This window comes from Neopelma chrysocephalum, unplaced genomic scaffold (genome assembly GCF_003984885.1).
Source record: "Neopelma chrysocephalum unplaced genomic scaffold, ASM398488v2 Primary Assembly neopelma1_22b, whole genome shotgun sequence".
Taxonomy (NCBI): domain Eukaryota; kingdom Metazoa; phylum Chordata; class Aves; order Passeriformes; family Pipridae; genus Neopelma; species Neopelma chrysocephalum.
This window is the reverse complement of record NW_020897690.1, coordinates 3,361,291-3,386,176: the sequence shown is the minus strand read 5'-3', so window position 1 is coordinate 3,386,176 and position 24,886 is coordinate 3,361,291. Positions and strand designations below refer to the sequence as shown.

The 24,886-nt window shown below is 38.8% G+C and overlaps 1 protein-coding gene and 1 long non-coding RNA gene across 3 annotated transcripts in view; both read left to right on the top strand.

Annotated features, from left to right (window-relative positions):
* Window positions 1-9,237: 9,237 nt before the first annotated feature.
* Window positions 9,238-14,047, top strand: LOC113964827. Its single transcript, XR_003533306.1, has 3 exons — window positions 9,238-9,458; window positions 12,041-12,125; window positions 12,433-14,047. It is a non-coding gene; the product is annotated as an uncharacterized LOC113964827 (long non-coding RNA).
* A 5,941-nt stretch (window positions 14,048-19,988) lies between these two features.
* Window positions 19,989-24,886, top strand: part of NETO1 (neuropilin and tolloid like 1) — a 65,120-nt gene continuing 60,222 nt past the window's right edge. The window contains exons 1-2 of one of the 2 annotated variants that reach the window (XM_027678178.1): window positions 19,989-21,078; window positions 24,590-24,643. In XM_027678178.1, coding sequence (XP_027533979.1) covers window positions 21,051-21,078; window positions 24,590-24,643 — 82 coding nt within the window. In that variant the 5' untranslated portion in view covers window positions 19,989-21,050. The remainder of the gene's footprint in view (window positions 21,079-24,589; window positions 24,644-24,886) is intronic. The other variant, XM_027678170.1, reaches the window with a different exon arrangement.

Below are 24,886 nucleotides of genomic sequence, written 5' to 3'. Positions count from 1 at the left end.
GTCTCCTTAGTTATTCCTGAGCTTAAATGTATAGAGATTCATCCAAACTGTGTCTAGAAGAGAAACGTGAAGTTGTTTTTGAATATCAGGGAGAAGATAACTCTTAATACTTCCACCTGTCATTCTCAATGTGTTTCAAACTAGAACTGCATACAAGGGTAATAATTCATATATGAGTGAAATGCAAGTTATGGTGCACAGAGTAACTAACACAAGCTGGGGGTGTTGATACTGTGTGCTAGCTTGAGCTCCTGCAGGGAATTTTTGAGTTTGAGTTTGCTGTGCTATCATCTGCACATGCAGAACACTTTCCTAGTCATAAGCACATATGATCATAAATGTTTCAGAAAGTATTTTGAGAATATGAATAGAATTAGACTATGTAGCTGTGTCTTGGATCCCTACAAATCTCATTACGTACTTTTACAATTCAGTGTACTAATTATCTAAAATGCAAATGAGTGGAAGTATAATGCCCTGTTGACAGAAAACATGATCAGACTTGTTTCGCTATGAACTATTAAACCATATGACAGAGAACTCTTGCTTTAATGCATCTGAAAGAAAAAAAGTTCTGCCAGGACACATATACTGGCTGTAACTTTTGGAGGTCTTCTGAAAGTGTTTTGATAAAAATAGATCACAGTAGAGACTGAGAAAAAATGTGCTCAGAAATAAGTAACTCTGACCTCATCTTATGTCAGAACATTTTTGTTGTATTGCATTGTTTCCCCGTGTTGTTGAAGATGTTATCACAGGCTAATTGCTCAAGGTCATGACCTGTAGATATAAGATATTTTGAGTGTGATTTTTTCAGTGGAGACAAAAAAACTGTTTTGAATCTTATCATCCAAATGAATACCCTAACCTTTATACTTAAAAACACACACCTAAAGTGATCAAAGGTTCCTATTTTATTTTGAATCAGGAAATGGAGATAAATTGTAACAAGAATCCAATTATTATCTTCTGCTGTTCTATTTACAGATCTTGTAGCTTAAGGCAATGATCTATATCAGCTTTAGAGAGGATTACAGCAGTCACTTGGTACTTCACAAGACACCAGAAACTCGAGTGGTTGCTTATTTTCTTCTTGTAACAAGAAAAGTGCCAAGGACCTGCTATTAATATCAATTTATCATTCATATCACCATTACTAAACTGCCTTTAACAACATTCTAAGTGGCATTTACCCATGAACTGGTACTTGAATAGCTTGTATATTGAATCCCTCATAAATAAATCACTATCAAAGCTTTCCTATACCCCAACATGTGACTATACTATTAGCAACGTCTGTTTTCCTGCATGACCTTTTTCCAGTATATTCAGAACTGTCTTATTATTCTTGACACCATCAGCATTTGACACCATATGAAAAATTCCAAAATGAGTGTATGCCTGTATAACTGCTAAATGAAATCTTGTCTGACTTTTCATTACCTTCTGAAACAGCTATATTCTCTTTTTGCTATGACTATCCTGTAGAAATGGTGGAATATCTGCTCAAGGCTATTTCTTCACAGAGTATTTTTACAGTATGGAATACCCTGATGATTTTGAAGCACTAACATTATGTTAATATATCTGACAATGTTAGACACTCTTGTGACCACATGAACACTAGTCAAAAACCTACATATATCTTATAATCTCATTTTTCAAGCTACTAAAGATTGCAGAGATAAATTGCCACACACTGCTTGCCCCAAGGACATTCAACTGTAGGTGTCAAAGCAGAGAAGACTAATTAGTCACCTTTCACAACCTCAAGGTCAGAGGAAGAGATTTTTGTAGCTTGCATAAAGTGATTATCTACATTTTATTATGGTCAAATTGTCCCTCTCGATTTTCCCCACCCTGTACCATTGGTATGGGCAGCCATGAGGAAAAGAGAGGAAAAGACTGTGATACATAAGTTATATTTTTGCAAAAAGCTTTGGCCATCATCAACTCTTTTTGTAATAACTTATTTTCTTCACGGAGTCAATTGATCATGAAGTCATCTTGGCTATATTTTGGTAAGTGGGTAGTCTGCAATTTAAGTCTGTAATTTAAATCTCTTTATCTTCACATGTATCATCATGTGGTTTGCATCTTTTTGATGCATCTCAGGATCCTGCAACTTTAAAGATTAAAACCATCTTGTACTTCTGTGTCTTTAATGTGCACGTGTGGCAGATGATTGTCCATCCTCATTCAAACTTTTCTCTTATGATGTCTTTAAATACCTTACTGCTATATTAATGCTGAAGAGATCTTCATAATTTCTAATGTAGTGAGATGGTTATTCATTAATAGCTGTTTAGAATTTCACTCAGTGTAATCCAGTCAAAATTGTTTTGTGTAAAGTATCCTGTAACAGTCAAATTTTGCACTATTCATTATTTATCTAACCACAACTGTTTCATAATTTAATAGATTAAAAAAACTCACTATACTCCTGTAATTGATGACACACAGCTACAATGCAGATGCATATATCCTTTTTTAAAACGTGATTTATTTTACCTGTGAAAACATGACAAATCTTCAAGCTGGGCCACGTGATTCAAATCAGATGGTTCACATCCACGTTATGCTTTGAGAAGGGCAGATGGAACAGGTATGTTAGATTTTCAAGAAAGAATGGGTTTCCTTTTGCGCTGTAGGAGAATGAAAGCACAGTTGTGACAGATACTCCAAAAAGAGTTCTGGTTACTCTGGAATATGACCAAACCTTATTAATGCAGTTCTTAAAAATGTCCAGTTCATAATGAAGCAAACATTTCCCTTTAATCTATGACATCTTTAAGGCACATAATAAAATAATCTTACGAGCTGGCATCTTCAGAATGATTTTATTTTTCTTTCCATTACGTTCTCTCTTCATTTAGTCAGTCAAAAGATAATAGAACATTTGCTCTCCCCCAAACTGCAGTGTCCAAACACAAAGTTGTTTAAAAGAAGAATCTAGTAAGTCTGTAATTAAACACAGGGGAAAATATGAATATCAGTTATGGGTCCATGATAAATCAAGAAAATAAAAGAAATTCTGACTGTGATTAAGGATGAGAGACTGGCTTCAAAACAAGAATTTAAATAGCTTTTTTTTTTTTCCCCAATGTGTATGTTGTGGTGATAGCAAGATTTTGGGGTTATCATTCAGTGTACTCAAAATACATGTAAATTCAGAGTACATTGAGGACAAAGTAGCAGCAAAACTTATGAATGATTTAAATTTCTTTCCTTTTTCACCTTGAGTCATACAAAGCAAGTCAATTTCATTCTTTCTCTTTTAAATATGGTGCTTTAGTGTGGCATTATGAAAAAATATAAAAATGAAACAAGATCTATTTTACATGTGATTATGGAACAGAGAAAAGATTTGATTCAAAGTGCAGCTTTTATTATAGCCAAGCTGCTATTTTTTCTGTAAAGTTCTGTGAAATGAGCTTTAGTCTGTTGGTTATTTTGGGGTTTGTCTGATTTGCTAAAGTTTCCATGCACTCTTCACAGCAGGCCACAGTTGTTGAATTAACAGTTCAATCCCTATATTGATTAAATTTAAGCTGAGATTTTGCCTCTGGGAAATGAATCAGATAAAATAACAGAGTGTATATTTCAAGCACTAAAGCTATGTAACCACTACAGGTTTTCACTCAAATCCTAGAATAAGCACTGTCTGTGGGACGTTACTGGTGTCCCAACAGCGAGTCTGGAAGTCAGGATTTCCAGACTCTGTAGCTACTCCGTATTAAAACATGGGCTCCAGATATCCCAAGAGCTTGGCCAAGAGAGAATCTTCCTGCTCACCCTGGAGCAGGAAAACTCCAAACTCTTATCGTCATTCAAGGACACTTAGGAAGACAAAGAGCCCTTGGGACTTCCAAGCATCTCAGGGAGCCTCAAATATTGCAAGAACTCTGTGGTCACCAAGGTAGAAGAAGATTTCTTGTCAAAATTCCCTTGATGCTTGAGAATTTGAGTATTTCAAGTCCTTGTGACCTACCTTAGAGTATATAGGGGAAAAAAAATTGTCAAGTCTTTTGTATTGGTTAATTTAACTAAGTGCCTGACAGAGAAACAGATAGTTTGAAAGAACCAGCATCACCCAATGAAAGTCCAGTAAATGCCAGTAATTGACAAGCTATTCATGTGATATGACCAAGTCCAGGTAAAAATTTCCTTCTGTTAAGACTTATACAGGTTGCATGCAAATAATATTTTACATGCCTTTTTTTTTTTTGAAACAGAGGCTGAAACACATGCTAATAACAAAATTTAAAACAATTATGCATTGCCTAAAACAATGTCCTGTCTCTCACAATCATTAAGAGTACCTGCTTAAAGAAAAAAAAAGAAATAGGAATCTTATACTCCATATCTCCCAGTTCACCCATTTCATGTCATTAATAATTCTGTGGGCCCTCCATCTTATCTTCTGTCAGTAGTCTCTCTCCAAACCTATAGAAGCTACTCATTTTGTCTCAACACACTTCCTATATTTTGATCCATGTAGCAGTAAACCTGCATTATATGGGAAAAGTGTGGTTTAAGCATGTTTTAAAATGGCTTTTTTGTGGTCTCTGCTAACTCATGTTTCTTCTTCCCAAAATCCCCCACAGCCAGTTCTTATCTCTGTCTCAGGAATGTCCTGAGAAGATATCAAGAAGTCTTCTCATTGGTCTCTTGTTAACCCCTTCCTTATTTGGCTGTTCCCTGCCTGATTGGTGTTTTGTAAGACCCCTTACCTTACATGGTCCCTTTTGACCCTCCCAAGAGCTTTATAAACCCCTAACCGTGTTCTGTCTCTCTGGCTGCCATGGGACTACATGGTGGGGAGAGGGGGAGCACCTAACCCCTCCGTGCGTCCAGGACCCTGAAGAAACCCCTGGAGCTGGAGTAACCCCTTCCCCATCCACCTCAAGCCTTCGGAAATGGAACCCCACAATGGGAGGAATGCACTCAGAGATCCATAATTTTTTTATTTTAATGTAAGTTTTTTTGAGATGAGATGAACAGGACTACAGGCAGCATGTAAGAATGTGCATTCTAACCAAGTTCCTATTTATTTTTTTTCTGTTCCTGCTGGTGGCTAACATTCATTTTGTCTTTTTGACAGCTGAAAATTCTATCTGATAATTTCAAGGAGCTACCTACAAAAGCTTCAAGAGCTCTTTCATTTATCATAATAAAGCAGAGTCTTTTATTGTGGGTATGTCACTGGGTGATTTTTAAAAAATTAATTACCTTGTGTTATTTCATTTGAGTTAATCTGCCACTTTATCTTTCAGTTTCTCGAGGCTTAATTCAAATATTATAAGGTCCTTCTGTAATACTGCACATTCAGCTTTGACCTTTCTGCATGATTCTGTGTTCTTAAAAAGCTATATCACATCATTTTCAGATTTATTTGTGAACATATTTAACAACAGAGATTCAAAAGTTCCCTCTGAGAAGTCCCTATAGTTGTGAAAACTGACCCCTAATTCCATATTTTGTTTCTTACCATGGGCAAATCTTGCCTGGCATTTCTGACATCTTAGTTTGTCTAGGAACCTTTGCACAGAATATACTGACAAGGCAAGAACACTATTAACCAAATTGCCTTTTATTTTCTCACAAGTTTATTACTGTCTTGGAGGACTCTGGTGGATGTATCAGACGTGTCTTTCCTCTACAAAAGAAGTATTTATCCTCAGGTCAACTCTTGTTTCTACGATTTTTCCCACTGTTGATCCCAGGCTGATCTATAGTTATCCAGTTCATTATCCAGCTTTCTTTCACAAGCTAGCATTGCTATGGTCACTACTTATGCTCCCAACACCAACTCCAGTTTAAGCAGTACTTTGAACTCACCCATAAAGAATAGTTCCAGAGGGGGAAAATCCTCACCTCCTCTGTAAGGAAAACCAATAAATAGAATTTATCTTCTTCTTTTTCTCGTAAAACTTTGGGTTTCTCACATATTCTACATAAATTTTCTCTATCTGCCTTATATATCTGACTTGTCAGGTTTTCATTAACCTATGAAGCAACGGAATCTAAATGAACACTTTTCGACTACATCATGTAGTTCTATTTTGAAAACAGTATGAAATCCAACACCAATTCTATTAAAATTTTCATCTTGTGACTCAGAATGTGAATATGGCTTGTGGTGGATTTTTTTTGAAAATACAGCATTTCATTAAATGAAATGAGTGATATGTTGATTTGGTTCAGACCTACTGTGGAAATTAAATCTGTTCAATAAGACTTTTAAAATTGAGATAATTTATTTTCAAAGGGTAAAGACAACTTAGCGATGAATTTAGGTCCATTTCTTAAAGTGCATTTCAGAGACCAGTTAAGGACAGTATACATTTTGTAAGAGATATCATACAAAAAGATCAACACACTATAACTCTCAGAGCATTATTAAATTAACTTTTGAATTATCTTGGAAATGTTCTCACCTGTAATTTCTTCTTTTCTGTATGGCAGGTAAGTTTCTGAATATTTTGATAGTAAACTTGTATGATTTCTGATTACTATTGCTTTACTATTTTCACAAATGCCATCATCTGGTTGTTCCTGAGATTTATTAGAAAACTTATTAGAAAACTTAAGGAGTATCTGAGAATTTTTTAGATTTCCAACAAGCATGTTATGATCATAGGCCCTTGTGCTAGACTGTACCTTAATATTACATGCTGTGCTTAAAGCATAAAGACCTCTGTGCTTACTTTGCAATTTATACTTTTTCTTGCTTATTAAAGCTTTATGCAGAAGTGGGTAATGAGAGCCAAGTCCTGACTAGAAGCAGCAACCAAACCAGGCAAGGTGAGCAATAGTGAGGAACATTGTTTCGTGCTGCACTAGGCAGCCAAGAGGAAAATGAAAAAGGAATACTTGGCAACCCAAATGCCTCAGGTATGTGTTGACATATTATATCTTATACCACAAGCACCATAAGTGCTGTAACTTAATTAAAATGCTTTCCATAAAGCACTAAGAAATCACCCAAAGTATCCCACATAGAAGCTTGCATAGACAATAATTTGGCAAACTGTTCCTCTGCAGGTAATTTAGAGGGAGGAACTCTGAATGTTAAACATGCAGCTTATGTTTTGGGATATCTCTCTTTTTATACTCTTCTTTTGTGATCTCTGAGCCAAATAATAGACCGATCATAATGTTAAAGTGAAAAATCTAGTTCCCTTAATGGAGGAGTAGGCTTCAACTGAGCAGCATCACTTCACCCTGAGCAGTGTAAGCTCAAAGTCTGGTGTTGCTTAAACATGCTCAGTTGACCCATGTCATTTTGTCAGTATATGGTGGATTTGGATTTGCACCCAGAAAGAATCAGGTTGAATATTAGCAATAATAGGGTTAATGAAGCATGGAAAGAAATCGCCCACTGAGACTGTGTTGTCTCCTTCACTAGAGAATTTAAGGACTGACTATACATGCATCAGGAATGACAAAGATATAGTTCATCTTACCTTGTGCCAGAGAACTCAATGACCTCTTAAAGCCCCTCTCAGCTTTACTTTCCTATGATTCTGTGAAGATTTTAAAATAAATACAATAAAAGCTTTGAGATGCTCAAAGACTGCAGTAAAGGAGCCATATAATGTTTTGAACAGATTACATCAATGCTGTCTTCCTGGCATTTTTGCTAGGTAAGCGATTTTGAACTACAGCTTTTCTGAACACTTATGCTACTGAATCCTTCAATTTATTTCCATTGAAGCCTTTATTCTTACATCCATATAAAGAAATTAGACACCTGAACAGAAAGGAACACATTCTGATCATTAGGAATGGAGCAGGGTCTTATAAATGCTAAGAAATGTAAATACATTTATACAGAACATTTCTCTGATATATACCATTTCGTATTTGATCTTTGGAAACCTTTTTCAATTCTGACTGCTGTGTAGTCATATGTACATGCAAATCCCAGAGAGTTTTAGGAGTATTTTCTGGTTTTCAAGCCTTTCAATACTGCCGATGGAAAAAGGAAAGTTTTCTGTGGTAAAAGCCTCATTTTGGTGTAAATTTTAGAGATGAAATCAAATGATAGTATTAGTTGTTGCAATGTAATTTAGTTATGACAATATGCAAGAAATTGAAAATTACCATAAAAAGTACCTGAAAACATAAATATAACAAAAATTTAGAATTTAGGTATGCTATGTGTGAGCTTATTTTATATTCTAATAATATGTCTAATTTGTATAACAATAATATAAAAATTTATGACAATCAATTTTTTTCTTGAAAGATTTTTTTTCCCACAAGAGCAAAGCAATAGCACCATCTAGAAGAAGCATACTTTCAGTTATGTATTAGTCTTTTCGTATCTCTATTTTCTTCCTCCTTTCTTTCTACTGACTGGAAGATAGACCTAACGTGCTTCTGTCTCCTAATTTGGTCAAATTTGCATGGACTTTTAATACTTTTATTAATACTATGAAGTATCAAATATTTAAGTTACAATGATATTCTTCCATTTAAAGTAAGGTCTCTACAAAGCTTTTCAGTGAAAAAAATTCACAGAGGATTAGTTAGCAGGATTTTATTTCTTTACATCTGACTGAGAAATGGCTCAACCATTCTTGACATTTTTACAAAGTGTGAAGATGGAATCAAATACTTGGCAGAAAAAACCCTAGACAAGTGATTAAAGCCTAGATAAGTATAAGAAACTGCAAAGGGACTCTAAAATAAAAAATGCTGTAAAACTTGAGATAGTCCTTAATACTTGATAAACCTTTGCGCTCATATTGGTAATACTGGGCCAATATTAACATGTCACGTGACAGTAGTGTAGCTTGCAAAAAAATTAAATTTTATCTGACACTCCTGCAGGTTAGGTATACAGTCTGCAACAAAATTTTGATTTTATTTTTTCTTTTTAACTAGAAGATTAAGCCCATTTTCTGTGCCTTCCTCTGCAGAATTTGAATTGATGAGTTTTCCTGAGTCCTGGCCATAAAGTAGCAACTGAATTAGAAATTATGGGGACAGTAAATACCATGAAGAGGGAAGGACAAGCCTAGTCTGTGTTTCTGTCAGAGATATGTTCCTTTTAAATCTTGAACAAGCTGGAATTTTGTCCACATGGGAAATGTTGCGGTGACACATTGCATTACTGCAGTTCAACTATGAGGTGAGATAAGCATCACAGGCATAAGTAATAAGGCAGAACTATGTTATTCTGCCAGGAGCTCTGGACACAGATACCTGAGCTAGCCCCAAGCAGTGTTGATAAAATCATGTGGCACACAGGGCTTCCTGTTCTAAAGGATAAACCTGTTTCTTATGGATGACTTGTAGCTCAAACTGCTTCAGGCCATGGTGATTACCCTGTTGAAGATTTCCGTTTGGGGAGGGGATCAGTGCTAGTTTGAGACCAGCCATGTGGGACACTGCAGACATACCTGCTGAAAATTTAAACACTTCATGAGGAGACTGAATCACCAAAGGTGAGATTGTAAAATTTTAGTAGAAACCAAACTGCCTAAAATACCTGTTTCACAGAGTCATAGAATGATTACAGTTGGAAGGGACTCTGAAGATCATCTAGTCTAACCCCACTGCTAAAGCAGGTTCACCTAGAGCAGATTGCACAGGATCACATCCAGTTGGGATTTGGATATCTTCAGAGAAGACAACTCCACAATCTCTCTGCACAGCCTGTTCCAGTACTCTGAACAGTGTTTCTTCACATGCAAAGTACCTCCCTTGTGTATAATCTTAAGTTTGGACAAGCTGGAAGCTGCAAATTTACAAAGCATAGAAAGCACTTCAAAGCTTCAAATGAGAGGAGTGTTTTGGACCTTACACCTCCCGTGGCCCTATAGGTGGCAATTGTCATAACTGCACAACTGAGGTCTGGCATCTTATGCAGTGTAATTATGGTGAACAGACCTATTGTGTACCAGTTGATATTTCTACTCAGCACAAATTGAAAGAGAATCCATAAAAAAAAGGAGCAACATAACCAACGAATATGCTATATGCTCTAACTTTTTTTTCTTTTGAAACAGTTTATAAGTAGCAGGAACAAGACATATGCCTTTAATATATTTCAGCTGGCATTTAAAATGTATTAAATGCAATTAATTTAGACTTTTTTTATTTCATGTTCTAAGTACAAAGAATCAGGACATTAGTATTTAGTGTTCTTTTAATTAAAATAGCAGTTTACTCTAAGCCCTGGAATTAATTACTTTTTGAACTGCTTCTCTGCTTTGCTAATAATGTTTGACAGTTTTAAAATAGAATAGCTAAACTTGACGCTAGTCAGTTTAGTAGGCTGATTCAGGATACACTGAGAAAGCTGAAATGTAATTTTAAAAGCTGTCATGTGCAAGAGCATACGATTCATTTAACGATGAAGACCTCTGTCAAAATTTGCATATGCACACTGTGAATGAAAGGCCATTTAAAAGATGGAAATTGAAAGCAATTTTAACATTATTGACTTAATGATACTAAATTTTGTCCTAGCTATGACTTCAAAGAGATCTGATTATTTTTCCATGAGCTCAGGCCTTGGAAAGAAATAGTTTACTTTCTGCAGGAAAAGTGTACTAAAAATGCTGGGGTTTAACATATTTTTCTTAACCATGAAGAAAAGTGTTATAGGACTTAAATGACAGGACATGCATTTTAAACTAGAAACTGAAAAAGTTTTCACCTGGTAACATCTTATTTGTGTAAATAATAGTCAAGGACTCTGTATTGGTAGTTATCCTCTTGGAAAAATTGCAGCCTTAATGCATACTAACATTGTCCTGAAGCACAAGACAATCACTTTGCCTTATTTAGTATATTTTGATAACAGTTTCCTAAAAGTAAAACCATATGTATACAGAACATGAAAGACACTCCAGAGAGCTTCAGGTGTTGGTGAAGCAGGCTCTTACATTAGGCAACAGACTTCTGGAAGCAGTAAAAAACACCCAGGTAAGGCCAGCCATGGCACCAGTGTGTCCTATGCCATTATAGACAGGGACTGGCTGTGTGAACCACATGCAATACTGTGGTGGTTTGGCTGCAGCTGGAAGCTCAGCACCACACAGCCAGGTGCTCACTGACCCCCCATGGGATGGGGGAGAGAATGAGAAAGGTAAAGCAAGAAAACCTCTGGGTTGAGATAAGGACAGGGTAACAGATAAAGCAAAAGCTGCTCATGCAAGCAAAGCAAAACAAGGAATTGATTCACTACTTCCCATTGGTATGCAAGTGTTCAGACATCCCCAGGAAAGCAGGTCTCCATTGCACGTAAGAGTGACTCGGGAAGACAAACGGCATCGCTCTGAACATCCCTCCCTTCGTCTTTCTTCTTCCCCAAAGTTTTCATTGCTGAGTGTGATGCCATATGCCCTGGGATATCCTGTAGTCAGTAGGGATCAGCTGTCCCAGCTGTGTCGCCTCCCAATTCCTTGTACACTTCCAGGCTCCTCACTAGTGGGGTGGTGTGAGAAGCAGAAAAGGCCTTGACTCTGTCCTTTTTGAAGCAGGTCTATCTTAATTAATATTTTCGTAGCATCTAACAACAACTAATTTAACTCCAAAATGTGTGACCTGCAGCTGCCTCTCTTACTTTCTCACAAGGATGAAAAGTTTTGTAAGACAGCACAATTCATCCACTTCTTTCCATGGCATGATATTACAAACATTCCACTTAAATAATAAATATGATTCACCCTGCCTCCCAGGTATAAAAAGGAGTGTTTGTCTTAAATGGTAAATTGAGCCCTAATAACAACAATTCTTGGGAAAAATGCATTTAATTAAAGTGTTCCACTGGAACACTAATGAAAGAAGAATTAGTCAAACTTTCCAATTAATCATTTAAGATTCCATACAATCATATTCGAAAAACTGGTTTTTTGTCTTAATAAGAAGGTAATTTCTTTTATCAATAACAATGAAAATATTTAATGAGCTGCAGGAAAACATGCAAGCATAACTAATTATACCTTCTCTTAAGGTACAATGAAGAACAAGTTCCTACAGTCCCTACATATGTCACATTATTTTTAAATACGTTTTTCAGGTGGGACACCCATTGGTCATTTCCATATATTTACCCTAAACACAGTTATAGGAAAAAGTGAAAGCTGCAATGGGATGGCTCAGAGGTAAGTGCAGATGTATCAGCTAATAGTTGATGTCACCAGAACATGACTATACAGTCTACTGTATATGCATATTGTACTGAGGTCTCAATCTATCTCTAGGCATCTATCATGGGACTACAGTTTATTAACACAATAGTTATCTGCCTTCTTTCCAGATATTTTGTGTTTCCACATGGCAGACCAATAGGCAAATAAATGCTTTGTTTATCATATTTGTATTTAAGTAGCTTAAGATGATAAAGAAAGAATTTGAAAATGATAAAGAAGAAATTCCCTCCATGACTCAAAAGGGGAAGTTCTCTTTCAGAAGAGCAACAGGAGCGAGGCAGAGAACTGTCTTACTCAGAGGAGCAGGAAGTTCCTGCAGTTCATCATCAGCTTCTGTTGGCTATCTACAGGCACAGGAATGAGCACTTGATTTTATCAAAAAAATCCACACTACAATTTACATTTCATTCTTTCACTTTGGAGCCTTGCAGTTTTATCAGATGCTTTCATTTTGGATTAATGTTTTCTTCAGCTGGCATCCTATGGGGAGGACTCTTTTTCACCACCCGCTTTTTTTTCCCCTAGTATAGAGTAAAATCTCTGCAAGGACTCTTTTAATAAATGCTCTGACTTATATGAGTATTCATATTTGAATGGGCACAGTTCAAAAAAGATTAAGTTAGAAACCTCAGAGTTGGCTTGTTTGTAGTCTTCATTACACAACATAAAGCAGTGCTATTATGAATACCTAATTCCAAAATTCTGAATATGCATGTTTATGCATAAATGTAGCATTTGATTTTAAGAAGATTTAAAAAATGTGAAATATAGTTTAGGATACAAAAGGGAAAGGCCAGATATTTTAGACATTTGAAGAAGTCACAATATTTTTTTTGTGTAAGTATGGATCACAGAGGAGCATATTTCCATCCAAAGGATTACCTTCAGATTTTAAAAAATATCAGCATTTTGAACCATTCTTAATAATTCTTTAAATCTTTTACTTTTATTTGTTCTGTTAAAATATTTACCATTATTTTGTAATGACATTTGTAATTTATTACTTTAAAATACATATGAGATAGTTTTATTTCTTTAATGCATTTTCTAACAAAACATTCTGCTGAAAACAGTGTTGAAATTACATCAAATGAAAACATTTGATTTTGCAATAGATCTTAATTTATTAAACCAATTGCTGATTATATTGTGCTTATCAGGTTTAAAGGGTCACCCTTAACTGTGGTATAAAAATCTGAATCTTCTATCTCAAACGTGGACCACATAATGTTATGTAGTACTCAAATTTAGTATCGCTTTCTCACTGTACTATTAGTGCTTTGGATCAGCCTGATCTCTGTAGAAGAGGTTTTTACTTCTACACAACATGCCCATTGTGTGAAAACTAGCTGGGAGTTATTCTTCAGAAAAAATGCAGCTAACAATTTTTAAATAGGTTTTTATTGTGTACTAAATGATAGAATTTTTTAAGCAGTAAGTTACCTATTTTAAAGCTTATTTTAGCTTCTGCCATTTCATTTATAATTTTAAATTATACATATTCCCATGGTTTAACTTTCATGGTTGTCTTCAACTTAACCAATTATTGAAGATTCAGAGTATAATCTTGGGGAAAGCTTTACCATGAGTTTCATGTACTCTTATGGTTGTTTCTTTGAAAACTGATAATTTATCAATTCTCTTGTTGGTTTGGTTGGTTGGTTGGGTTTTTGTTTGTATGTAGGTTTTGTTTTGTTTTATTTTGTTTAACGTAAGTTACTTGAGCCAGAGAGTAGTAATTACAAAATTCCTACCGGGTGACTTGGAAGAGAGAAAATTTTTTCAAATATTCCTGTTCAACAGCTTTCTTCCAACTCACCAATGTGTGAATGATAGAAAACCCCAAACAAAATAAAACAAAAAAAAACAACCCCGCCAAAAAAATCCAACACAAAACAAACCAACCAACCAAAAATCATATTACTTACAAAGAAATTCACTTAGGAATTGCCCTTATTCTTGCAATAGTAAAATCATGGGTTCTTGAAACCTTTAAGTTGCAAATATGTCTCCGCCTAAAAATTGGAATTTCGGCTAGTATTTTTGCAACTGTCATTTGCTCCAGAGATGACAGCTGACAGTAGCTGAGGTTTCTCCAAACTTTTTTTTTATAGCAATCCCCTATCATTAAAAGATTTTTAAGCATGTGCCCCCAATATACCGTTATTTATTTATTTATAAAATGCATACATGAACTACTGTACTAATGCATTTTGTAAACTGTAAAACTTACAAAAATAGAAATTAAAAAGGATGAGATAAAGATGAAATAAAAATGTTTCTTTAATTTTTTTTTTAATTAATGGTGCAAAAATATTTTCTTCCTGCATCCCAGTGAGTCGTATTGTGTACCCCATGAGTGCACAGTCTGCCCCCATTTCAGTGACCACTATTCTGGATAAAATAAGAAAACCGAGCACAGTAGACAACCTTGTCAATTCCTGTATCACACAAAAAAATACTTTTCTAAATTCATTCCTTTTCAGTGAGACTAATCAAACAGGAAGAATGAAAAAAAAAAGAGAAGAAAAAATAATAGCAAGTGCCCTGTAGAAGAGAAGTCTCTAATCTCATTGAAATTGTGTGGTATCGTGTAAATCCAAGTTGCAACTAGTAAATCCGAGACTAATTATGAGAAACTGCAGACACAAAGTATCAGATTTTTCTTCGTTCCTCGTTTAAACTACTTTCTTCTCATATTTAAGTATTGTCTCCCAGATTGCCTTGCAGAAGGGAAGCACAACTCAATTTTCAAGGAAAGTTTTTGGGAAGATGTGTTCTAACTCTGTCATGTTCAGGAAAGCCTTTATTGGAAGAGTCTAGACTCAGAGTCCTCCTGCACTTAGAGGAGACACGTCTGCAAATGACCAAAAAATGGATAATAAGAGAATAGAGGTTATTCTAAGGGACCAAAATGTTCCATTATCCTGATATCACACAGGGAGGTACATATTATGCCTCTCAGTAGGTGTTTCATCACAAAAGAATGTAGTATATTTCAGTATTTCTTGTTTCAGTTTATAGCACTGTTGGAAGAAATATTGAATATTTCACATTAGCAAGCAATTCAGGGCAAAAGGAGCCTATCTGAAAGGTGAAATGGTTGATACTGAGCTCTCCTTGCCTGCTCTGTATCTATTTTAAGGGGTATTTATTTAGCGCTAGTTTTACTCTGTTCCTGTGGACTGCATGCCCTTTAGAAGTTGGAAAACCAACTCTGCTCCTGAAACACATCTCTCAGCTCAGTTTCATCCACAAGTAAAACAGCTCACACACTCAAAGGCTGGCCCAATTTGCAATCCAAAATGTGGTAAGTGGGGGCAATTGGGAGATTCATTTTAGAACCACACTCATAATGTGAACTAAAACACCAATGTGCTGATCGGCTTGGTGATTCATTTTGGTGTTTCCAAATGTCACACTGTGTATAGCTTTGCTATTCTGAGCCTGTAGTTTGAATTTGCTACATTTTAGCAACAAAAATCATTCACAAAGAGATTGTGACAAAAAGTGCATCTGTGATTATATATGACAACACAGAATCCAAACTGATTTTAAAGAAAACATTGAGAAGTAAAATATCTTCTTTCCCATCCTCAGAAGCATAGACTGTTTTCCATAAATCAGGAAGCCAATACCTCCTCTATTTCATAACTGCATTTTTTTCTTACCGTTTAAGGAGGCTTTTGTTAGGAATTTGGGAGCAACTCATGGCTACTTTGAATCCTTTCAGTCTTTTATCTACACAAAGAAGAATTAATTCACTTAGTTATTATGGGGTATAGTTAGAACAGTTGTCAATGGCAGACCTGGGTTAAGACAAGATTATCCAAAGTGGCCAAAAAAGGGCATAAATGCTGGACAGATTTTGTTTTCACAGGAAGGAATTTCATTGAGAAATGTAAAGGGGCAATTTACCTAAGGTGCCTCCATGTTGGGAAATTTTTAACTGAGACAATAATTTACCATTTTAACTGAGATTGAATAATCTCCTCTGGTTCAAGGAGAAAATAATGCAGATATATTGTCTCATTTTCTTGCATGCTACAACTGAAAGCAAGCCAAGTCAGTCCTGAATATTAAGGATTTTCTCTTTCTCACTAAAACTGCTCACCTGCTTTATGCTCCATTGTCCCCCACTGCTTACAGTATTACAGCATCATGGAATGGTTGGGATGGGAAGGGACCTCTGAAGGTTGTCTTGACGAACCCTCTGCTCAAGCAGGGCCACATACAACCAGTCACCCTGGACTTACTTGTGCTATTTGACATATAAATACATAGGCCCAGCACAGAAGGGGTGGAAGCAAGGCAGAATTTTTATGTTATTTTCTTGTAACTGAAAAACCAGCATAACAGTTCAGACTCAAAAGCTTTTCTTCTGTCTGTTTAAGAGATTGTCCAATACTTCATATAGATCTCAATAGGTTGAGCTTTTGTATTGATTTTTAGGGCAATTTGTTTGTAGACTGCTGCTTCTGACAAAACTGTTAGAAATACTTACATGCATATTTGTCTTTTTTCATTTTATAATCTCAATTTGAAAATGTTTCGTAGAGTTTAAATAGGTCTACAAATGGGTGATCTCCTTTCTGCCATACCAACCATCACTGATCAGTGTCTTAGGTTAGCCTAAACATGTTAGGCCACAGGAAGGAAGTATTTCATATCTTGCTGATTAAAATATTCTGTGTTCAAACAAATTGCCCTAAAAATCAATACAAAAACTCAGCTGCAAATGTGAAGAGAGAGGCTGACAGAATGCGTTATATAAAGAGATTGCCATGTAGTGGATGGTTTAAGACTACAAAGAATAACTTTGTATGTACTGAATCAAGGAACATAATTATGTTTGGTTGTCTTGCTTATTTTCAAAAACAAGATTTCAGCTGACAACCAACATAGAACTAGTAAAAGTACATTTCTAATCTAAAAGTGTAGCTGTCATTCCATGTAATAAAATAAGGCAATGTTCTTACTCTAAGGAAAATGCAAAATGTAAAAAACACCCTTAAACTCATTTAAAAATCAATAAGACTCTTACCAAGTAAAATCCAAAGGCTTCCAAACAACACTAAGATGCCATTTGAGAAAATTGTTTATGGTCATTATGCTTTTCTATTTTTTTTTAACTTCTCATGTTTGATTAAATGTGACTCCCTTTCTCCCTTTCAGTTTACTGCCTAGTAGAAGTGCAAGGTTCTGGTGACTGGCTAATTCAGGTTGAAAAAAATACACACTATAAAAATTTACCCATACAGTACCAGGGTAATGAAAGATGCACACACCACAGTGGGTGAGCTGCTACCTTATTAGAAAGAGCATTTACCAAACCTGACATAAACAGATTTTGCAACAAAATGAAACATAAAGCCAAAAAAATGTGGTGAAGACTTCAGTAGTTGTATAAAGCTCAAAATTTCAAACTCTCTACAGAAGTGAGATCTGCTGAGACAGAAACTGATTTTGATCAGTCTCTAACTTCAAACCCTATGTCCTTGCTTATAAACACATTTGAACAAGCTTTTAGCATTCAACTATGTAGATTCTGAGATATCTCCTTAAGGTCTCATTGCTAATGAGAACATCCAATGGCCACTGTGGCTATGCCTCAGCTATTTTGTGGATGTCTCCCTCCATAATGATGGTGACTGATTACATTTTGGCATAAACACACTTGGGAAGTACGACTTTGTGTTTCTGAATACTATTGCAATGGTGTCCTTAAAATTAAGAGTGACAATCAAAAGAGGTCTAAGAACTTTAAAGCTGAAAACACCCTATTTCAGAAAAGGAAAAATGTTGAAGCTCACTATTATATGATGTGACACAGCACATTTCACAGAACAGCGCAATCAGCTGTTTTGTGCCTACTTGTTCTATAACCTTTTCTTTAAAGTAACTATAGCTTGAAACTTAGCCATATGGATGTCTGCATCATCCTGCAGAAGAAACATCTGACTGTCTATAAACATTCTTATGACTGGTTTCAACACTACCCTTTTTCAGTTACTCTACTGTTGCTTGACTAAAAGCAGTCTGAACATCTGTATTATAAAAGTTTATCCTATGGATAAATCATGTGAGTTTCAATTACTGGACAAATAAAATCCTATAACTTGTAGAAGAGAATAAGGAAGGTCAGAGAAAGCGCTGAGAGGGTTAGAAAGCAAAGTAGGACAGTTTATTAAGATTAACAGCTGCAGACTCGATGTCGCTAATGGTAAAACAGATTACACAAAACATAGGTGAATCCTTTCATAAAGTCTTATATCTTCTATATTCCTTATTATAATGAGCTTACTGCAAAACCCTGTAGCAAAACCCTGTTCTCTTCTCACTTAGAAGGAATTTTAAGTGCTCAGTCAGGCTGGCTGGGCTGAGGGCTGGCTAGCTGGTTGAATGGATGAATTCTGCTAGCCAAGATCACCTCAGACTTACCCTACCGTGCATGCTGCTACTGCTGACTGCATTCTTAAGCATCGATGGAAGATACAGTCTTGATTTCAGACTACGGGGTAGACAATCCACAAGCTGAAAAAACCCCAGAGGTTCTTTATTAAAATAAGGCGATTTACTGGGAAAACCACTCAATAAATTAATGGTTAAATAAATAAATAAATGTCCAGGTTTTCTCATCATTCACCTTTCAGAGCAGCCTCTGTGCTGCTCAGTGCTATTCCAAAGGCAGTAAGGGTACTCTCCCCATTAAAAGGTGCCCTAAAGACAACAGGCCTCCCGGCTACCGTGTCACTGCCCCCCAGTCCTGGGTCTGCCTTCGGGCTGGGGGACAGGACCCGCTCCGGCCACAGCGGGCAGCCCAGCCCCGCGGGTGTGCCCCGCCGCTCCGGGCCCGGCGGCGAGGGCGCCGGCACACGGCCATCGACGCCGTCCGACCTGCGCTCACCTCCCCTGTGCCTTTCCGCATCCGCGCAAAGGAGAATCCCGGACTGTATTTCAGTTTTATTTGATCTACAGGCTCCTCCACGACACCCCCGCACCGTTCCCCCTCCTCTCCCCGCCCCGGCTGCGCTTCCAGACACACTTTTCTTGTTGCAAACGGCATGAGCATCAGGTTGCGGGAAAGGAGGAGCGGGGCCGGCCCCGCCTCCGAGGCACTGCTGCGGCGTGGGGGGCCTGAGCTGGTGGTAACCAGGGTCCCTTGGTACTGCCCCCATACCCGCCGGGGTCGGCGGCTTTCCCGCGTCGGCTTTTCCCCAGCCTGGCCGCAGCAACAGCAGTGCAGAGAGCCCAGGAGATCCTATCTTGCTCCCCTCGCAGTTCTGTAGTACAAATCTTCCCTTCTCCTCGGCCCTCTTCGCCGCCCCAACAGTGCGCTTTGCCCCTGTCCACTCTTGCCGCCCTCCACTCGGCCGGGCCGAGAGTGCCGGGGCCGCGGGGCTGCGGGAGTCAGGTGCCGCTGCCGCGCCTCTGTAGGGCCAGGTCCCGGGGCCAAGGAGGGATACAGCCCTCTCTGTTCATTCACTCCTCCTTCCCTCTTCCGCTGAGACCATTTCAGCTTCTCTCAGTACTCTTACTATATTTTCCGTGCTCTACTCTCTTCTCCTCCCTTCCCGCCCTGACCACTAGCCCTCTGCAGTCTCGTCAAAGGGATGGGTGTTTGGGGTGGGATGTAGCTGGGGAGGATAAACCGCCTCTAGAGGTCTAGACAGGAGACGAGGGCGGGAGAGAAAGGGAGAGATTTTGCAGTTGTCTCTGGGCTGATTGGAAGAGGCAATCCTTATATGTGTGGCCGGAGGATTAGCAGATAAACTTTTATTGCTCCCTTTTGTGCGCGTGTGTGTGCGTGTCTGTGTGCGTGGGTGTGGGTGTGTAGATGAAGAAGTCACTTCTCAAGGGGGAAAATCTTTTCAATTTCCTTTTAGCAGGTGCAGGTCAAGGAGGAACCCATGAGCATTTTGTCTGATCCATGAACTGACTAGGGGAGGGGAAAGGATCCCTCTCCTCTTGGTCTTCCTTTCCCAGTTTTGAAATCATTCCTTCCCCACCACTGCCGCCCTCCCACCCATCCCCTCCCTTTCCCCTGCACTGAATGAATGGAAGAGACTCCAGGGCTTTCTTCTGCTTCTCGCCCTGGACTGGAGAAGTGAGGGGGCATCTATCTATCCTCATTCATCTCTTTCTCGCTTCATCCATTCCCGAGGGGATTTCAGACCGTGCAATGTGTTTTCAGCCTCTTGCCGCTGCTACCACTTGATACTATGCGACGCGCAGGGAGAGGGTTTTGCAAAAATGGATTTATTCTATTTTAAAGGATTTCTTCTCTAATAAGGATCTCATTGCACACAAATATGACTAAATCCCCTATTTGGTAAATCTTTCTCTACCCCACCCCTTCTCTTTGGGTTCCCTCCCGCCCGCGCCCCCACCCCTTCAGAGGAGCAAGCACAGGGAGCTGATGACGGACCCATTAATCCCTTCTTCAATGCATCAAAAGAAGCCGAAGGGCTGGAAGTCGCTGGGCTCGGAGTCCTGCAGGAAATGCTTCGATCTGCTTTTGGTTCTGTATGAAACTGGTGACTAGGGGCTCGGCTCGCTCCGCCGCCGCCGCCGCCCGCCGGCACCTGGATGCGCGGGCCGCCGCCGCCGCCTTGCCCGCCGCCGCGATGCAACGCTCCTGGCGGTGCTGGTGATCGCTCGGGTGTGATGGGATTGAGCCGGCGGTGATCATTTGAAGGCGGTGAGGGAGAGCGAGGGCGAGGAAGGGCTGCTTCGCTGTGCTGTGCGTGTAGGGGCTTCGGGATTTTTCTTTTTTTCTTCTTCTTTTCTTACTTCCATCCTCTCCCCGCCACTGGAAGTCCTCCCGTATCTAAATGGAATTAGTGGAGACCGAAGCCCCTTGTGTAAGGAACAGACATGACCCATGGGCGCAGCTTCTTTCACAGTGAGTATCTGTCTCCCCCTTCCCAGCCCAACATCCCCGACCAAGCTCCCCTGCCGCGCACGGGATCCTGCCCTCCGCTGCCTCCACAACTGGCGTAACGGGACGCCCAGACTTCCGCGGCGAGGGGGCGAACTCTCCTCCGCACACACAGCACCCTATCCCCCACCGCGCTGCGGTGCTCCGGGGGGGAGCCCGTGTCTGCCAGCGCCGTGGGGCGGCGGGACACGCTCCCGAGGGCTGGAGGCTTTCACTGGACGCGACGCATCTGGTGGCCTTTGGCGTGCCGGGGAGAGGGGGGCACAGCCCCCGCTGTCCGCAGCGGTGCGGCCCCAGCCGTGGCTCGTACCGGCTATGGGGGCGCGGGGCAGTGCAGAGAGCCGCGGCGGGGGCGGCCACACCGGGCACGGATCCCGCAGGTCTGCGGGGCGGGGGCGGCCCCATCGGCCGAAATCCTCCAGGAGCGGTAAGGAGGCACCGAAATGTATCACCTACTCGTCGAACACCCCCAGGGGCCTCAGTCTGCGCGGGTGGGATCCCATCTCCCGCCTCTGTTTTGCAGAGGGTCCTCTGTACTGAAGGGGCTTGACTGGGCACAGTGCCTTCCAGCACTTCCCTCTGCGCCCACACCTGTACAATAGCGCTATGGCCAGGTATTGCTCGTCCAGCAACTCTTCGCTAGGCTAAGCCACGTCTGTGCCAAATCACAGCCTCCTGAAAGCCTAGCCAAGAGATAAATCTCTTAATGTACAGCTTGTAATGAAAAAAAATACAGAGGTCTAAAAAGAGGGAAAGATGCGTAATCAGAATGGCACTAGAAAGCATGATTATAATTACACCCATGATTAGGAGGGAAAGGAGAAGGAGGAAGACAGTGAGAATGCAACAAGAAATTTAGTGGAAACTTCTTTAAAATAATTCCCAAACCGAGATAATCACAATATTGTTGCCATGCTGCCAATGCTTCCCAAGTGACAGTTTTAAATGAGTGAAGATTGCATGGTTGGTCTCTTTGGGGTCTTTTTTTTTTTCTCCCCCTCTGTGAAAAGCACTGTTCTTTTTCTGTGGCTTGAGAAAGAAAAAGGCAAGAGATCATAGAATAAAATGGTCTGCCTTGTCTGCTTAATTAAAATATATTGTGCTGTCTTGTCCCATGAAGCCATAATTTTAATTACTTTCTGTCAATATACATATTTTGGTGCTGTTGGTGTTAATAACACTAAATCAAGAGGTTTTCTCTCTTTTTTTTTTTTTAATATGGGAGAAGTGTTTCCTTTTATCTATTATAATGTTAGATGTGGTAAGTACAGAAAACCCCAACAAACTTAATCTCTTAGTCTCTTCTTGTCCATTAGATTTTATTATCAAGATTCACTCCCTATTAATAATCAATACTGACATAATGACATGTAAGTATAGCTCTGTGCTCTGGAAAAACATAGCTCTGTGATTTGGAAAGATCCTTTCTAGCGGTTACAGCTGAAACTGAAAAGACCTGTGTTTCTTTCTGTCATCTTGGTAATAATATATCTGTGACTTGGACCAACTCTCTTTACTTCTCTGAACTCGATTTTTTTCTATATAGAAAAGGAAGGGTGAGTGAATAGATAAAGATGCTTGAAATGAACCTGTAAGAATCAGATATGAATTGTTATCAGCTGCCTAAAAAGAAACATTTCTCACATGGAGTTTGTTTGGCTATTGCGCATCCTATTCTAGCTTTTATAAATTTGTGGGCAGAAGGAACACCAGCAGCTGGTTCCATATTCCACCACCAATCCACCTTACACTATAAAGAAATTAGGTTTTGGCTGGTGAAGATTACAGGCATAGATACAGTATGTTCACTGTGTGAAACACAACTGAAGTAAATGAGCAACTTAGTAAATGGGTGATTCCTGCATTGCCTTTAGATTCTGACACAGCCAGCAGAGTCCCAGCTAGCACATATTTCCAGAATTCATCCCTGAGGAGAGTAAGGGTATGAATGGCTGGGTAGCATTCAGATCCGAGCAGAAGATGTAGTGTTCTCACTGATGCCCACGACACAGAAGAGTTTTTAACTATCAGCGCTGCCAATATCTGTCTCTAGAGGCTGTTAGCCTGACTAGAAATAGTGAATATGCTGCCAAGCCTTCGTTTCCCCAGAATTTCAGCCTTTCCCTGCTTAATAAGGCAGCCATCATCTATGTCTGTAACCCTCTGTCACATGGGAAAAGTCAAAGACATAGAAATAGATATCTCAATGCCATCAGAATACTGGAAATATGGAGACAGCCTTCCTTCAGGGTGAAAATTACACACAATTTGCAGTATAAAAGCTGAAAATGATGAAAGCACCTTCTTTGAAAGGATCATAGTTACCAGCCCATGGTGGCCTTTGGTGTCTCTTGAGGATAATAAGAAGAAAGTATGCCATTGAATTACATTTAAGACCACAGGTCCATCAGTTCTTCATCACAGTCAACAACACACAAATGGCAACTGATTGATCTGAAATGCTCAGAATAAACATGCAACTTAATCGCCGCTTTAACTTCAGTGCAGCCTGGGCACTATGTTTGGGCCAATGCCAAACTAGCTGGGGCAAAGCCCCAAGCATTCCAAGAACTGATGGATCTGTTCTCTTCTGCTCTTGCTATCCCACTTTCTCCGATAGCCAGAAGATATGAGTGATGACAAGAAAATCAGTGCATGATTTCTTTATCAGGTAGCTAACTAGTCACTTCGATCTTCCAAATCAGACTAGCCCAAGTGTTTGCCTCTTAGCCTTTTCCAGTTAAAATATTATATTTGGAAATTATTCCCAGAAACCCAATAATTATCTCCAAGTCGAAGTCCGTCTCAGAAAGGTCACATTTGTTTCCAAGAGGAATAGTTGTCCTATCATAGTTGGAGAGAGGAGATTTCTGTTTGTAAAATGGGCTGCAGATTCACTGCAGCACAAAGCAACACCCTCTTGGCAAGTCAAACAAACTAGATTAATGAGACTGTTAAGCATACACAATAATTTACTTCACTAGGGATTTGCAAATGCTTTGATGGATGTGAAGAACCCAACCCCTCACTTCTTTCATACTCCCAGTACTCATTTTCAAATTTTATTATGCCATAGTGAGAGACATTAGTGAGTACGGTGGCGTTGAAACTTAGCAGGCCTTTGTCTACCTCTGTTAAAAGCAAACACTTATCTATTACTGACACAAACTGTGATTATATAAATATTTGTAAAAATGTTTTTCTTTATTATTAAAGGAAAAGAAAAAATGGGATGGATTAGTTTTAAACCCAAAAGATCTTCTCTTTATTTGGATACATTTGCAAAGATAAATATTTACAAGAACAGGTTACAAAGAAACTTGTTTATACAAAATGTGCATTTTAAAGATGCAAGTAAACATGAAACTTTTTTTTACAGTAATTCCATTTAATTTGTATTCTTGAAAGATAGATGGGTACAATTTGATTGCAGGCACAATCACACTGTGATACTTAATTCATATTTCTCTTTCAGTTGTAGCAAGTCTAATCATCCTACATTTGTCTGGGGCAACGAAAAAAGGAACAGGTATGTAAACTTCAGACTTTTTTTTTCTGACAGTATATTAGAGACCAAAGTATGGATTTGAGTTATTAGTCTAGTTTTGAAATTTTTAGTTTGGAATTTTTAGTAGCTCATTTACTTCCAGTATCTGTGCTTTGTCCATTTGTTTAGAGTATTCACATGCCTCTACACACACAAAAAAAATCCAGTGGTACTGGGCAGACTCTATTTGACTGTAACTTAAGACTGTAAAGTGCTCCCACTTTC